Source organism: Salvelinus sp. IW2-2015, linkage group LG12 (assembly GCF_002910315.2).
Source record: "Salvelinus sp. IW2-2015 linkage group LG12, ASM291031v2, whole genome shotgun sequence".
NCBI lineage: Eukaryota > Metazoa > Chordata > Actinopteri > Salmoniformes > Salmonidae > Salvelinus > Salvelinus sp. IW2-2015.
The window spans coordinates 981348-999112 of record NC_036852.1 but is presented as its reverse complement, the minus strand read 5'-3'; the positions used below and the strand labels follow the sequence as shown (position 1 = coordinate 999112).

At 44.1% G+C, this 17765-nt stretch overlaps 1 protein-coding gene and 1 pseudogene across 1 annotated transcript in view; one reads left to right on the top strand and one right to left on the bottom strand.

The window, feature by feature from the left end:
* Positions 1 to 2: 2 nt before the first annotated feature.
* Positions 3 to 5441, bottom strand: LOC111970896 (uncharacterized protein C21orf58-like; annotated as a pseudogene).
* A 483-nt stretch (positions 5442 to 5924) lies between these two features.
* LOC111971052 (pericentrin) overlaps positions 5925 to 17765 on the top strand; it is a 34564-nt gene continuing 22723 nt past the window's right edge. Inside the window, 12 exon segments of the mRNA XM_070445898.1 lie at positions 5925 to 6086; positions 9595 to 9774; positions 10449 to 10644; positions 13190 to 13224; positions 13226 to 13285; positions 13287 to 13331; positions 13447 to 14240; positions 14371 to 14745; positions 14827 to 15325; positions 15543 to 15932; positions 16021 to 16335; positions 16427 to 16570. Of these exon segments, the coding sequence (XP_070301999.1) occupies positions 6039 to 6086; positions 9595 to 9774; positions 10449 to 10644; positions 13190 to 13224; positions 13226 to 13285; positions 13287 to 13331; positions 13447 to 14240; positions 14371 to 14745; positions 14827 to 15325; positions 15543 to 15932; positions 16021 to 16335; positions 16427 to 16570 (3081 nt within the window). The 5' untranslated portion in view covers positions 5925 to 6038.

Here is a 17765-nt window from a genome sequence, read left to right as displayed (position 1 = left end):
TGTTTGCAAATCTTGTTTTATTTATTTTGGAGTCATGATGCATGTTTACAGACCTTTATCATTTGCATATTCTCTGTTGTAACCACGAATCATAGTATAGGCCTACACATTTGAATTTACAACATGTTGCCAGTGCCAAGAAGCAGATTCTCCATACAACCATCATATTTGGCTATACCAAAACAATGCTTATCAAACAACAAACAACATGAACAATTAATCAAATGGCCATTAGGACTATTTACATTAACTCCCCCCCTTGTTTTTACTCTGCTGCTACTCGCTGTTTATCTATGCATAGTCTCTTTACCTCTACRTACATGTACACATTACCTCGACTAACCTGTACCCCCGCACATTGACTCGGTACTGGTACCCCCTTTATATAGCCTCGTTATTTTTATTCTGTTACTTTTTACTTTAGTTTATTTAGTACATATTTTCTTAACTCTTTCTTGAGCTACATTGTTGGTTAAGAGCTTGTAAGGAAGCATTTCACGGTAAGGTCTACAACTGTTGTATTCGTCACTTGTGACAAATACAATTTAATTTGACATAAATGATGTGAGTGTGTGTGATACTGACCTGTCCTGGGTTAGGTGGTGACAGGGCCGTGGGAGGTATTGCTTTCAGCATCATGTTGTGCATTATGATCTGAGCATTCTGCGTCATCAGCTCTACCATGTCTAACACACACATACATGAAAATGAACATTATACACACACACACACACTAGTAGCTGCATTTGTGTGTGTGTTGACCTTCTTTGATGCTCCCAGACCGTGGTGCAGGGTAAGGCTGAGGGGGTATCTGTTGTATGAGGAGGTGTTGCTGTGGTAACTGCTGTATGAAGGTAGTAGGCTGCTGGGGTAACTACAGACCAAGAGAGAAATAGCATCAGCTGTCTGTGTAAGAGAGAAATAGCATCAGCTGTCTGTGTAAGAGAGAAATAGCATCAGCTGTCTGTGTAAGAGAGAAATAGCATCAGCTGTCTGTGTGTAAGAGAGAAAGAAGAGCAAGAGGAAGATAGGGAAGGATTTTTGTCTCACCAGTTGCTGGGGGTGCAGGGGCAGGCTGGTAGATATGGATGGGGGCCGGAGGAGGAAGCAGAAGGACGGGAGGAGGTCTGGGCGGTACCGTCTCCCCAGGTCCTCCAACATGTGCTGCTCCTGCAGGCAACACACACACAGACAAAGTTATCACGTGAGTTTGATGATGATAATGGTGATGATAAATAACTTAATGATGTCATACCCTTAGTCTTTGCAGCAGGTCCTTTTTTCATCTAAGCACACTGTGCAGTGCATCCGCCTGTCCATCAAAACTCCCTGGCCAATCAGAAATAGGAGTAACATCAGAAAACACAGTCACACAAAAAGGAACAATCAGGGTTTGCTTGTACTTCAACGTTTCATTACAATATTTGTTTTCAAACATTTTGTAGTCTTACTGGTGGATAGGGCAGATTCTGCTCTGCCGTCCTTGTTGTCCCTCTCATTCTCCAGTCTCTGTGGACATGAAGACAAGCAGGAGGGGAGTAGTCAGCAGTCAACGAGGCCATGTGCAGCCAGAACTCACATCAGAAAAGATTATCTCTTTTACTACTCTTTGTTATACTCATAAGTTAAAAACATGGCATTTCTGTCTATCAAAGTAAATGATCAGATGACTATTTGATATCCAAAATTTTAAAAACTCAATCAAATAATCAATGACCTTCTCCAGCAGCCTGTGTTTGAGTCAGGTCAACTGGTCAAGCATGGGATCAGTCATTCTGAGAGTACAGTTTTCTCCACACTGTGAAGTTGTACACACACACACACACACACACACACACAGCAATAAGTGACTGAGGGTCACCGCTATAGCCGTACGTCACACACCTTTCGATCAGCTCTGTCTCTACGCCAAACTGAGACCACTTACCTGGTTACTAAGGGACACAACTGTTTATGCCAACCAAGCCACGCCTACTGCTTGGTTACCTTTCTTGGTTTTGGTCTTGATCATAGGTTAGTGTTTACAATCTGAGACTACACAAGCAGTGTATTTCTCTTGAACAACAACCCAGTAAGGCAATTAAAGAAATGTAAAGGTAAGTGTCAGTGAAACTGTTTGGGATAAGAATAGAAAGTAATATATGCAATCAACACACAGACTGTTACAAATTGGTATAAACTTGGGTGGTCATTTAATCATACCAGATTGGCACCCAAATAGGGTCTGGAATGAGAAGCTCTGGGCTGAAAATGTATAAATTGAGTCTTTATTGGAGGGATTGGAGGTCTTCTCCTGTCCAAAAAGTTGGACCCGGACCCAGGGACAAACTTAATAATTTGGAGGCCCCAGACAGAGGCCAGTCTGAGGCCCCCCACCCCTCATTTAAAAAAAGAGATTTATAGTAAAGACATATAATTTAACTGTAAAAATATATTACCTTTTAACCCCCTCGAGTCTATGGGCCCGGGGCTGGGTTTCTACTGAGCTAACATATGGAATTGTTTTAAGATGGTCATACCAAGGATCATTTAGCTATTTACTTTAGAATTTTAGGACCCATGTAGGTATCAAAAATATATATGAAAAAAATGATTTGATGAAACATTGAATTTGACCTTACTGCTGTTTTTTGTTATATTTATTTATGCCTCAAGCACAGATTTTTTATTTCTGTTTAATGGTAAGTCTGCTGGTGCCCGGACCTGAAAACAATCAGACCCATACCCGAATGGACCCAAGAACAACCCGAGCTAGACACGACCCATACCCTAACATACCAGAGTGACATAAAAAWATATATATCAGCCAAGTTGCTTTTCTAGTTAATGAATAGGTCAATAAATTCATAATAAAGTCAATAAATTCACCTAATAGCTTAAAATAAATATGCTATAGGTCAGGGGTATTCAACTCTTACCCTATGAGGTCCGGAGCCTGCTGGTTTTCTGTTCTACCTGATAATTAATTACATCCATCTGGTGTCCCAGGTCTAAATCAGGCCCTGAATGGAGGGGGACAATGAAAAAAAAGTAGTGGAACTGGCTTTGAGTTCCAGCGTTGAGTTTGAAGGCTATAGGTTATATAGAGCCATGATAGTGTCCATTCGGGCCCACTCTTATCTATCGGCTGTAGTTACATAGACCCAAGACCAGATGACAATCAAAGGCTGTGTTCACACAGGCAGCCCAATTCTGATCAAAATTTACTGGGTGAGAGGGTCTGGTTTCGGTGCCAATGCACCACACAACCAATAAACAAAGCATACTGACTTCGTGCACTTCAATGTCATGGTTTGCATTTTCAACACCACAATAAATAGACTAGTCCCCAGGTCCAGAACAGAGGCTGGGAAACGCACAATATTAAATAGAGCCATGACTACATGGAACTCTGCCACAACAGCTAACAAGTTTAAAAAAAACAGATAAAAGAACACCTTACTGCACAAAGGGGACTGAGAACAGACATAGACATGTTATATATATTGTATTGTAATTTGCACTGTACTATGTATTAGTCCTATATATTGTGTGTATGTACTGATATGTAGACTATGTGCGACGTTTTAAATGTACAGTGGGGCAAAAATTGCCAACAAAGGGTATATAACAAAGTATTGAGATAAACTTTTGTTATTGACTAAATACTTATTTTCCACCATAATTTGCAAATAAATTCATAAAAAATCCTACAATGTGATTTTCTGGATTTTTTTCTCTCATTTTGTCTGTCATAGTTGAAGTGTACCTATGATGAAAATTACAGGCCTCTCTCATCTTTTTAAGTGGGAGAACTTGCACAATTGGTGGCTGACTAAATACTTTTTTGCCCCACTGTATTTCGGTCCTTGACTAATAATGTCCTGTACTATGTATTATGTCCTGTTTATGTGGAACCCAGGAAGAGTATCTGATGCTTTTGCAGTGGATAATGGGGATCCTAATAAATACCAAGTGTCAATCTTGACAAACAGAAAATACCTTCCTCCCTACCTTGTAGGCTTACCCAGTATAGAATGTAGGGCTTGACTTTTTGGTGTTTTGTAACAGATGTCTCTTTCCATTCATCAATTTGGCTGCTGCACAGATTGGATTGATTGATTTTATTTGTCAGTAAAAAAAAAATCAGATATTGTGTTCCCTATTTTTTTTTTTACAGAAATAAATAGATACAGACACATTACAGAGATAGACATGAAAAAATGCTGAGGGGGGAGTTTAAGTACAATTCTTACAAGCTTGTTTGGCTGGTAGCTTACTCTTTAGATGTTTGGGGCTGCTGGTGAACCGTGATGTGCAGGCATATTCAAAGTGACACTGGACTTGCACATTAGCTAGGTTTCCATCCAATTTTAAACAGATTTTCATGCGAATATTCAAAAATCGAAATAAAACAATATGCCTAGGGCCAACCAWGTGGCGCAGCAGTCTAAGTTGAGGTGTCACTACAGTCCCAGTTCGAGGTTGTGTTACAGCTGGCTGTGACTGGGAGACTCATGAGGCTGCACACAATTGGACCAGCGTCGTCCAGGTTAGGGGAGGGTTTGGCTGGCCCGGGATTTCCTTATTCCATCACGCTCTAGTGACTCCTTGTGAAGGAGAGCTTGCAAGCTGACTTCAGTTGGCCAGTGTTTCACCTGACATATTTGTGTGGCTGGCTTCCGGGTTAAGTGAGCAGTGCGGATTTGGTGCTGGACAACATAAAAATTGTAACAAATATATATATATAGCCTTTAGCAAACAGAGAAGCGTAGGCCTAACCCCAGAGAGATAGAGGTAGAGAAACGCCAGGGGCATGCTACGACACCCACATGCATTTCTTTATGTCAGATGGCTGCTGCGTCTGCTATACAGATATAGACATACATCATTTTTMAAATCAAAATATTTTGTGTAAAGAGAAGTATTATATTGTTAGATTACAGGAGTAACTCTGGTAGGCCTGAAAAAAAGTATTCCTCCCCTCAAGTTCACCTGTCGGAATCAGTTGGAATAGGCCTGCAGTAGCTAAAGCTTAATAATAGCCACACCATACCAAACCTTCCCAAACATTTCTAAGCTTTATTAGTGTAATAAGAAAAGTAAGTCTAACCATTATTTATAGGGAAAGTATGAGCAGAAGAGCAAATGTAAACCAGGGAAAAACGCACTACTCTCCCATGTGCCCAATAAAAAAAACACACAACACCCCCCCCTGAGCAAGAAAAATATATATAGTTGGACCACCCCTTCCCAGTACATTTAGATGTGTCTATAACTGGTATTTTGACCAATCAGATCAGCTCTGAAAAAGATCTCACTGAAAAGATTAGAGGAAAAAAATATCTGAATTGTGCTGCCTGTATAAATGCAACTAACCCGGAACCAACCTGCACAGGTTTGAAATTTGGACCCGGACCTGGTCTCGGGTATTCGTGTTCGGGTGGACCATGAAGAGCTCTAATATGTAGTTAGTGGACAAAATCCGTAGTCAAGATACCTCAGTTGACAGTTGAATTTGGGAAACACAACGCTATGCTGCTACTGGTTAACTCATTTCCCCCGGGCATTTAGTGCGCCGTTTGCATAGGTGGAGTAGTTGGTTTAAAAAGCTTCATGATCCAGTCAAAAACAGGCACACATTTTTAAAATAGCAGTGTATGGGTGGACTATTTTTGTAACTCTCTACATATATTGGGTAAATTCCTTTTCAATCAAAGTTTAGCTTCACCATTCAGTCCTCTGATTGGTTTGTAACTTGTCAGTCAGGGACCTGTAGAATGTGGGAGGGAGTTTTTTACAGTGCATGTAAAATGTAAGAGAGCATGAATGCTATTGGCTGGGAAATTCGCTTCGAGTGTGTTGATTGGCCATATTAGCGGAGGAAACTTTATAAAGGCGGTGCGAAAACTACATGGCGGCCATATTGAATTTCATATTGACAGTTGTTCCAAAAGATTTTCCATCCGAGGTACAAGAAAGTGAAAGGGTTTAGTGGAATAATCAGCGATTTCAGGACATTTGTCCTTAACCTTTAATGGTTGTGTTTCAACCAAGACATGGACGAAGATGAACGACAGAGGAAACTAGAAGCTGGAAAAGCAATGGTTTGTAACGATTTATGGGTAATACATCAAAGTAACGTTAGATATCTAGCCAACAAGCTAACCTAGCTAAACGTATCAGTATCAGCAACATTGTCGTACAATAAAGTAACGTTAATAGGTTGCAGTTGCTTGATAGAGGGCTTTGAGTAAGTTAGTTTTAGCTACAAATTGAATCGCTATCAAAGCTACCTAACTACATGACATGTAGCTATGGTTAGCCGAGTCTAAACTAGCTACAGTATAGTAACTAGCTTAACACTTTGCTATTCATGAATTATAATGCCCCACTTTGTGGCTTACTAAACAAATGTTGGTATTGTTCTATCGTTGACTCACCAACCCAGCTGACGTTATACTGCCAATTTTAACTACCCTATTGTCTCATCTACTTTTAATAACTTACTTTGATAAATGACTTAACTAAATGCACCCAGTTTATTACTGTTTATTAACTTAGTTAGCATTTGGCTAGTTACTGTAGAAACGGTTTCCTATTCAGTTTGCTACCCCAGCCCAAATATATTCCCCTTCTGTTTACTGACTAGTGTGTGCCGCTTACTGGGGGAGTATCATCCCTGTTTATCCAGGTGATGATGGCAGGAGGATTTGTATAGTCTGTAACGTTGTGTGGTTGCGTTTAAGATACACATTCTCTGCACAACTCTGCGCATYTGATCCGATATTTGCAATGCATGGAGAGGTGTGAAACACTACCACTGAGGTTTAAAATCTCAGGACCAGGCAGGCCAATGTAATATAAAGACTCTATAATCCGCGCAGACCTTAGCGAAAATGTCTTGACCTGTCTTGCACTCTGCGCGCATCAACTCTACCGTTCCCCACAACGGTGTCTATATCGCTTCAGGTATGACCTCTCCCAGCAGTTGTTGTTAATTTAGATTTGCATGTGCAATAGATTATGAGGAATCTGACCGCCTCACCAGAGTCTTGAACGGATGCATGACCTACCTATTTTTGGCACACCTCAAACCTGGGCGATTCTCACGCAGCTGAGTTGGTATGACTTCCTTCACAATAACTTAATTGATAAACCATTGTTATACCCAATGACAGAAATCCACCAACATGCAGCGCAGTCAGTTGGTAAGTGGTGTGAGATACAGGCTCTTGGGTTGTGGTGATTCTGTCTATTGATCTAGAACAGTGGTGGCCAACCTTCATCCAGGAGAGATAATGAGTATTATTCAGGCTTTTGCACCAGCCCTGCTCCAACATACCTGATTCAGCTAATCAAGGTCCTGGTGAGCAGCTGATTAGCAGCAAAAAGCCTGTGGTAGCTTTAGCTCTGCATTTGGAGGGTTTGCCACCCCCTGGTCTATCTATGGGATCTATTCATCTGTTTTGGGATGTTGACTCACTGTCTTTTATCACTGTCTTACGTCTCTGTCTCTTTTTCAATGGGTTCTGTTTTGTGGACGGGACACATTTATTAAACTTTGCAGATAGAAATGCACCACGCAGAGACTTCTGTTCATTTATTTCCACATGATTGAAGTTGTCCCCCTAGACACTGATCCACCAGCAGTCTTCAGTTGTCCCCCTAGACAGATCCACCAGCAGTCTTCAGTTGTCCCCCCTAATAGTTTAATTAGTGGAGGGCTCTCTGATATCAAAGCAGGTGTGTCATTGTAAACGCACACCATCAGATGGTGCCATGACACTAAAGCTGGCCTCTGGTCCTCGAGGACTCTCAACAGTAGACATTTTTATTGTAACCCTGGACAAGCACACCTGATTCAACTTATCAACTAATCATCAAGCCCTCAGTGAGCTGAATGAGGCGTGTTTGTCGAGGGCTACAACGGAACTGTSTACTGTAGGCGGTACTTGAGGACCAGGGTTGGGAAACACTGGTCTAAAATAGTATAGAAAAAAGGGTGCAGTTTCAGACATAATCGAACACATTGGATCCCAYTAGGCCTTCTCTTGCAGTTAGCAGGCCAACCCTGACATGGCACTTCTGAAGGAGCTAGTATGCCCTCAAATATAGCAACAGTATTAGAAAAGTTGAAAACTAATCAACAAATGGGCATGACATAGGCTGAGTAGGCTTTTTCATGCTTGTCTGAATTGTGAAATCGTCAGTTAGCCACTTATGGCAGCTGTTGCTATGGTGACATGCCACGTCTGCATCAGTTGTCTTTTGCTTTGAGGCAAACCAAGCTCCCGTCTTCAGTTTGAACACAAATAGCCTACATACGTACACACACAGCTGCCTGTCTGATAGTATTAGTGTGTAGAGCAGCATGTCGACTACAGCCAAGTCTAGCCTCACTTTAAACACAGATACAGGAGGCTGTGGATGGTGAGTGGGAGTAGAGTGGGTGTGTACAGTATCTGCTGAAAGCTGGGCAGACTTCAATCGAGTAGAACCGCCAACATGTAGAGATCAGGCATTGAAACACACACACACACACACACAACACACACACACACACACACACACACACACACACACACAACACACACACACACACACAACACACACACACACGTGGGTCAGTAGCACTGCTCAGTGCAACATAAGTTCTGGGTGGACATGGCATGGGTCGGCTTGTTACGGGTTTGCTTGGGTTGGAACAAAGCACGTGCTACCACATTGACACACACTTTGGGCTCGAGACAAAGCTCCTCCTGCGTTCTCTGCATTACACTGCCATCCCAACCCTCGGCGGGAGGTTGAAGTGTCATATTGAGACTAGTGTGCTTGTCTGCCGTGTGTGTGTTGTCTCAACTGTGTGTGATTGATACATTGGTCTGATGGTTTGAAAGGGAGCGTGTGTGAGGGAGAGAAAGGCTGCATGAGGGAGAGAAAGGCTGCGGGCGGGAGGGAGACAGGGGGAGGGAGCGAGAGTCAGAGGTGGAGCATTATACGAGGGTCTCTGAACCACTGTAATCTGATTTAAGCTGCTTATAGAAGAGGGGAGAGAGAGAGACCGGGATGCTGAAAGAGATGCAAAGAGAGATTGGATGCACAATTACACTGACTAAATCAGTGCACTTGGACTTCAAATGTAAGGTTTTTCCGATCGCTCTGTTGGGAACCTTGTTGTCCAGTGATAGTGGTTTTGGGAGATCTATGGAGCGATGCTGGGAGGTTGACTGTTAGGACTAAGTGGAGACGGTGGTTGGTTGACTGCTTTGGACAGGCAATGTGCTGGGGCTTTCATTCTCTCTGCTGGTTCAATCAGGGATGTTACCTGAATGCTGGGAAGATGATCTGAATCAAACTCTTGTTCTTGCTCATTAGGCAGATGAAAACCTTCACCCCTTAAACCTATAGCCTTTTCTGACTTCTTAAGTCACTGGGATGATTGATTGAAACTTTGACCTTTTATTCCCTGATCGGAATGATGGATTTGAACTTTGATGGACTTTTGGTGGACTCTAACCCCTGACTTCTAACCCCTGACATGCTGATAGTGTGGTGGTGTTCGGCCCTCCTGACCTACGTTTCCATCTACCTCTCCCTGTCCTTCCTGCGTAGCTTGCTAGCTTCCGACAGAAAAGGGCGAAAGGGGACGGTCAAGTCGCGCAGAAAAAGACGCAGAAGAGGAAGGGCCCGTCTCCAACGCAGAATGACGGCCCAGCACAAGGTCGCCCCCTAGGGATGGACCTCCAGACAGACGGCAACGCCACACAGCAGGACCGCATGTGTAACCATGAGGTGAGCCTCTGGCTGATGAATGAAAGGAATGTGAATATCCACACTGTTGCATAGGCTGACTCTATAGTTTAATGCAGATATTTCATTCATAAGGTCTTTGTCAGATTTGATTGTATGCCAATCCAATCCCAACTCTATGAGCATGTATCTCTCCATGGGTCAGAACATGTCATTCGTTTCTCTGTGGAATCAAAATTAAAAGGATTCAGAAGACAGATTGGCTACGGTGTCTGACCCATATGTCTCAACGTATGGATGTCAACTCAGCAGCCTRCTATGCTTTAGCAACCCCCCCACATACAGGGTAAAAATGGGTCACTAACACAGATGCTGGTGGCGGCTGGTTGTCATAGCAACATGAATGTGATTACTGTCAACTCTATGTACAGGCTTTAAAGGGGAAGTCCATCTAATCATGGAAATAATAAAGCAAGCCATCTATTGAGTTTGTTCAATGCGGTGTGTTTGTGCAATGCTAGAACAAAAGCCTGCACCATCTGCATCACCCTACAGCTCTCAATGACTAATATTAGATGGTCACACTGCTTTAAATGTATAGTTCACCCAAATGATCAAACTTGACTAATCTTATAGATGGCCAAGCAGGTAGTCTATGAATATGTGCAATATGACTAGGTTTACTTACCCCCCCCCAAAAAAATGTTACCCTTAAGGAACCACAACGTTTTGGTGAGACAGATCCGAGCCAACTTCTAGAGTTCCAGGGGCACTTGGAGCAACACCATCCCCAGGAGGGAAGCAGTGTCCTGGGGGAGCAGGCGGTCGATGGGCAGCCTGAGGAGATGGAGGTTGTGGGAGACGAGGTCCTAGTGGTTCACACTGGAAAAGATCAACTCAAGGTACTTAACCGTACATACATACACAGTTTATTTAATCAATAAGGCCCGAGGAGGTGTGGTATATGGCCAATATACCACGGCTAAGGATACAGTGCCTGGATACAGACCTTAGCTGTGGTATATTGGCCATATACCACAAACCCCTGAGGTGCCTTATTATAAACTGATTACAAACATAATTAGACCAGTAAAAAGTGTTATAAAAATTGTCATACACATGGTATACGGTCTGATATACCACGTCTTCCAGACAATCAACATTCAGTCTTTGTCTATGAATTAGGAAATATGGAAAGCTTTTTCTATTGTAGAGGATGGGTGGGAGAGAATCGGCTTGAATTCTATTTTCGTTATTGCTGGAGAAATAATCGTGTTATAAATACGTACCAGGAGAAATGGGTTAGACGTGTGTTCATATGCATGCCCTGCAACAAAAGTTACGCACACTTCACTTGTGTGTTGTACCTCGTTTCCCTCCTTCAGGGAACAGTAGTTATATTCATAACTTTATGGTTAGATTCACTTGTTTGACACACACACACACACACACACACACACACCACACACACAACACACCCACACACACACACACACCACTCCTAACTGGGTTGGGTATTTTCTAATTTGGATTAATTTATTCTCATGCTTTTTTTACCCATAAGAACCCGGGGCTGCTTCTGAATAATTAAGAGATAGTACCTTCAGAAAGTCTTGAAGTTATTCCACATTTTGTTACAGCCTGAATTCAAAATGGATTACATAGAATCTTTTCTCACCCATCTAAACACAATACCCCATAATGGCAAAGTGAAAAYGTGTTTTTAGAAATGTTAGCAAATTTGTMGAAAATMAAATATAGTAATATCTCATTTACATAAGTATTCACACCCCAAAGTCAATACGTAAGTCTCTAAGAGCTTTACACACCTGGATTGTACAATATTTGCRGATTTTTYTTATTTTCAAAATTCTTCAGGCTCTGTCAAATTGGTTTACCATTGCTAGACAACCATTTTCAAGTCTTGCCATAGATTCTCAAGCAGATTTAAGTCAAAGCTGTAACTCGGTCACTCGGGAACATTCACTGTTTTATTGGTAAGATACTCCAGTGTAGATTTGGCCTTGTGTTTTAGGTTATTATGTTGTTGAAAGGTGAATTCATATCCCGGTGTCTGGTGGAAAGCAGACTGAACCAGGTTTTCCTCTAGGATTTTGCCTGTGTTTAGCTCCATTCCATTTATTTTTTTTATCCTGGAAAAACTCTCCAGTCCTTAATGATTACATACCCATAACATGATGCAGCCACCACTATGTTTGAAAATATGGAGTGGTACTCAGTAATCTGTTGTACTGGATTTGCACCAAACATAACACTTTGTATTCAGGACAAGAATWTAATTGCTTTGCCACATTTTTTGCTGTATTACTTTAGTGCCTTGTTGCAAACAGGATGCATGTTTTGGAATATTTTGGGGTTCCTTTTCACTCTATCAATTAGGTTAGAATTGTGAAGTAACTAAATCTACAATCCTTCATTTTCTCCTATCACAGCCATTAAACTCTGTGCCCAAAGGTGCCCTTCTTTGTGAGGCATTGGAAAACCTCCCTGGTCATTGTGGTTGAATCTGTGCTTGTAATCCACTACTCATCTGAGGGACCTTAGAGTTAATTATGTGTGGGGCACAGAGATGAGGTAGTCATTTAACAAATAATGTTAAACACATTGCACACAGTAAGTCAATGCAACTTATTATGTGAGTTGTGAAGCAAATATTTACCCCTGTACTAATTTAGGATTGTCACAACAAAATGGTAGAATACTTATTGACTCAAGACATTTCAGCTTTTCATTCCACTTTGACATTATGGGGTATTGTGTGTAGGCCAGTGATGACAAATCTTAATATAATCCATTTTAAATTCAGGCTGTAACACAACAACAATGTCTAGTGAATACTTTCTGAAGGTACATCTTTCTCTGTTCTCTCCCTCCCATCTTCACTCCCAATCCCCAATTTCGCCTCTCACTCTCTCTGCGCTCTCTCTCCCTTGCTCAGTTTCCCTTTCACTCCTCTCTGCTCAGTTTCCCTTTCACTCGCTCTCTGCTCAGTTTCCTTTCACTCGCTCTCTGCCTCAGTTTCCCTTTCACTCGCTCTCTGCTCAGTTTCCCTCTCTCTCTCTCTCTCTGCTCAGTCTCCCTCTCCCTCTCTCCTCTGCTCAGTCTCCCTCTCTCTCTCTCTCTCTCTGCCAGTCTCCCCCTCTCTCTCTCTCTCTGCTCAGTCTCCCTCGCTTCTCTCTCTCTCTCCTTCTCTCTCTCTCCCTCTCTCTCTCTCTCTTCTCTCTGCTCAGTCTCCCTCTCGCTCTGCTCTCTCTCTCCATCTCTGCTGTTCCTCTCACTCTGTTTATACTTTGCATTCCCCTTGCAATCATATATTTGCCATTTAGCAGACACTTTTAAAGCAAAGTGATCCGACTAAATGTAATAAAGGAAGGTGTTTAAGAATAAAATGTGTGTGCATGTCTGACAATGGTTTTCTCTCTGCAAGCAGTTACAGCAGCAGTAGAGAAGCGTAATGAGATCATTAGCAGATTTGAGCTGTAACCTGCAGGAGGCACTGGGAGCAGAGACCAGGTACCAGCAGGAGGCCTTCCTCCCTCACTGGACAGATACAGGCCCTGCAGATGCAGCTACAGCAGGTACACGCTCACACACACACTTCAAAAATTCTATTTATTTTACTTTTTACTTATTTTACTGCTAGTAATGAAGTAGTGAATGTAAGCTCTTCGATGTCCCTGTATTCTTTTCCAGACCTCTCAGTTCTTTCGCTCCAGGACACAAGGTGGCTCGGAGCTCTCCCTAGCCCAGCGGCAGGCCTCCCAGCCTGACCACACCTCCCACGACCTCTCCTCACTCCCCAACCACCTGGAGGTCCCAGTAACAGAACCAGGGAACCAAATACACACACTTCGAATGGGACATGAACAGACTGGAGCTGGGTGTGAGAGCCTAGAACAATGTATTGATCCTGAGATGGATGTACTGATGCACACATTGAGGAGAGAGCTGCTAGAGGAGAGGGAGAAAAACCAGCTCATTCTTTCCCAACTAGAAGAGGAGAGGAAAGGGAGGGAGGAGGAGAGGAGAGAGATCCACCAGTACACGGAGGAGAAGGAGGTGTTGAATAGGGAATTGCAGGAGCTAAGGAGGAGACTGGAGGAGGAGGCGAGGGAGAGAAAGAACGAGAGGGAGGATGAGCGAGAGATCAGGGAAAGGCAGGAAGAGGAGAAGAGGAGACTTGGAGAGGAGGTGCAGAGAGTCAGACAGCTGTTGGGGGAGAGAGGGAGAACGAGGGAGGAGTTGGGATTCAAGGCTTCTAAAGACAAACTGAACCAGGCAAAGGCTAGTGTGGAGGAGGAGGAGGAGGAGGATAGAGGGAGAGAGGAGTGCCTTCTGGACGTGTCCCTCCCAACTGATGGCACCCCGCTGTTGGAGCGCTACTTGTCCTCGGCCCTCCCCTCACACTCATCCTGGGCCAATGAAAGTCTGGAGGAGTGCAGCCTGCTGGACGAGCACAACCTGCTAGACAACTCTGGCAACTACAGGTCAGAGGGAAATTGCTGTGTGTTTTTGCCCTTATGGTGGATTTTCCCCCCATATGAATCACATCTCCTAATCTCTCTCCTTTCAGTCCTCTCATCCCTCTCATCCCTCTCTCCCTACATCCTACCACAGGTTTGAGCTGGACAGTGATATCGTTAGTGGTGGTCACCAATCCCAGCTGTCCTTTTCGCAGGAAGAACAAACTCACTTTTCCGTCCCACCATCCACTGCACAGTCCCCCCACCCTGACCCTGAGAACGAAACCTTGCCCTCTTTCACCTCCCAGTGGCAGAACGACCCCTTCTCTGTCTCACGAGACCCCAGCGAGACCTCTGAGAGACTCAGTGAGACGTCGGAGAGTCAGGAGGTCTCAGACCTGGGCAAGGAGCTGCTCATCCAGCAGTGTGGAGACCTCAGGGAGGAGGTGGCTCTGAGGGAGAGGGAGAAGGAGGTGGTGATGGAGGAGTTGAGGAGGAGCGCTGAGGAGCTGGAGGAGGCCAGAGCCAGGTGAGTGTTATAACGTGTACCTGTCTACCATACCTTTGTGTTGGAGAACTTACAGCTCATATTCATGGTGTGTGTGTGTAGGTGGGCCCAGGTCTCTGAGGAGCTGCAGGAGGTGCACTGGGAGCTTGAGGAGGAGCAGGAGAAGAGGAGGAGAGCTGAGGAGGAGGTCAGCCTGAAAACACACGAGGAGGACAATCTGAAGAACAGACTCTGCACCTTACTGGAGGAGAGAGAGAAAGATATGGAGAAACTCAACTCCTCTCCTCTCCTKGAAAAGGAGGGAGGTACCCTCCTCCCCAGCCAGGAGCGAGTGATGGAACAGCTAAAAGAGGAGYAATCTCTCCTCCTCTCTCGTCTAAAACAGCAGGAAGAGCTGCTCTCCTCTGTCCGGTTGGAGAAAGGAAGCAACAAGGAGAAAGAGGGGGAGCTGAGGGAGGTGGAGGAGGAGAAGAGTGTCCTCCTCTCCAGGTTGAGGCAGCAGGAGCAGCTGGTCTCCTCTCTGCAGGAGGTGAAACAGGCAGGAGACTCTGTCTCCTCTGAAGTCCATGCTCTGTTTGGACGACAGCTACAGTCACTACAGGTAGCTAGAAGCGTTCTTCTTCCTCCCTCACTACTTCTCCCTCTTTTTCACTTTTTCCTCTCTTCCCTCCCTCTCATTCTTTTGTTTCTCATTTTTCTCTCTCTCTTTCTCTATCTATCTATCTATCTATCTATCTATCTATCTATCTATCTATCTATCTATCTATCTATATAACATTTGTTTGATTGGGTCCAAGCTAATAACCTCTCCTCTCCAGACCCATCGTGACCAGCTTCTAGCCCTGCTGGAAGAAACTAAATCCAGGCACAAAACCACCACTGCCCTCCTCGGTCAGAAAACCCTGGAGCTCGACACCGCTCAGAAAGAGATGGACAYAGTCCAAAAGGAGGCGGAGACAGCGAGGCAGGAGGCGGAGGAGAGGGAGAGGAGGATAGAGCAGACAGAGAGGGAGAAAACAGAGGTAGAGTCTGAGTTGCTGTGTCTGAGACAGAACATGCGTAACCTGGAGGAGGTGCAGGCCCAGGGAGCGAGGGAGGAGGGCAGAAGGAGAGAGGAGGAGATGGACAGAACCACGCGGAGGATGGAGAAGGTGATGGCGGAGGAGCTGGAGGAGTTCCAGAGACAGCTCCGAACCAAGGAGGAAGAGGTGAGGAGGAGGATGGTGATGATTAGACTATGTAGTTGGACCTGTTCAGGAAYTACTGAACAGACATGATATGACATCTCTTTTTCAGGTGGAGGAGGAGCGGGAGAAGTGGGAGGAGGAGAGGCAGGAGAAGGACGAGGAGGTGCAGGGGGTGAGACGCCTGCTGGAGGAGCAGCGGAGGGAGAGGGAGCAGGAGGTGAAAGCGCTCCTGGAGCAGCAGATGCGGTCTGTGGAGGAGGCCACAGAGAGACTGAGGAGATCTCACAGTGAGGACGTGCAGGAGCTGCAGGAGAAACACCAGGAGGAGGTGTCTGAGCTGAGCAGCCGTCTGGAGAGAGAGCTGTGTGAGCAGAGGCACAGTCTGGAGGAGGAGCAGAAGAGACAGATCAGCCTGATCAAACAGGTACACACACACCACAACCTCAACCTATACGCATACCTGTGTGCTGCTTGTCATCCACCCTCTCTCTCTCTCGCTCTTGTTCTGTCTCCAGGTGAACGAGAGAGAACACCAGAGGATGCTGTTGGAGATGATGTCACAGCAGAGGGAGGAGCTTAGCCGTTTGAAGGCTGAGCTATCAGGGGAACAGAGGGAGAGCATGGAGGCAGCCCACCAAGCAGAACTACTGCAGATACAGGTACACACACAACTAGACACAGGCACACACACACACACACCACCAACCCTATCAGGTTTTCCGTTAAGCAGTTTTTATTAAACTGGCGCCGGCCAGTTGTCCCAAAAAATAAATAATAATCCCATTGCAAAATATGTATGTAAATACATTTGACCGGTCATGCTTATCGGTCTACAGGTTAATTTGCATAATTTAGTAGAATTCAGTTAGCGCGTGTGTGTTTTCGTTGGTCGTTATGTTTATCACACACGCACAGCATACAGATGCAGAGCCTATATGAGCGGAAAATCTGTCAGTGGCGAGAGCTGCTGCTACAGGTCCTCAAACAGCTCATTCCTTCCTGCTGAAGCTCGCTTCCCATTCGCCATTCAAGTACAATGGTAGGCAGGCAGGCAGTATGCATTTGGGAAAAATATAGGTAGTAGTTTAAAACCTGAACGTTTTACTTCATATTATGACTTGGCATGGCTTCAAAATATAATCCCACCATAGAAACGTGGAGGCAATTATTTTACGAAGACTTCCATTGAAACCAGTAGCCTATATTTTTTTTGTACATGTTCTATTGTTCTATCACTTTCATTGTCACAAAGGCACAATCCTAGTCATATTAGCAACCCATGCTAGTTCCTGCATCTTTAGATCTCCCCTCTTTCTACATTTCTAACGGATATTTTCATCTCTGTCACATGAAACTGTTTGCATTTGCGGTGTGATTTTGACAACTATTCTCCTGCTAATTGCATGATGGAACGAACATGCGCGCGTAGCCTACTGCTTTGGTGCGTTGCTGCGCTAATAATCTGAATAAATAATAGTTTATTAAAATGTTACAGTAAATGTTCAGATCTGTTGCATTAACCTCATTGCTTTAAAAATAAATTAACACTTAGGCCTACTGGTTGTATGAATTTGGGATCTATCATCCCACAACTGTCCCAGAGTCTGTTTGGTATAGTCTATTTCTTTCTCCCACAGAACGACTAGCTGACCAATAGAATATCTTAACTTTTATGGGGAAGATTGACATACGCTAGTGATTTTGCTGTTCGTTACGCATCTTGTTGGCTGAGGAAAAGTAATTGTGGCAGGTAATCTAACATCTTCAAAGTGCTCATCGGTTTTGGGTAAGGATGCATGTCGTTGCATCCTCAAGTTGCGTGTTCTTTTAAAACTACAATATGTCACTTTTTGG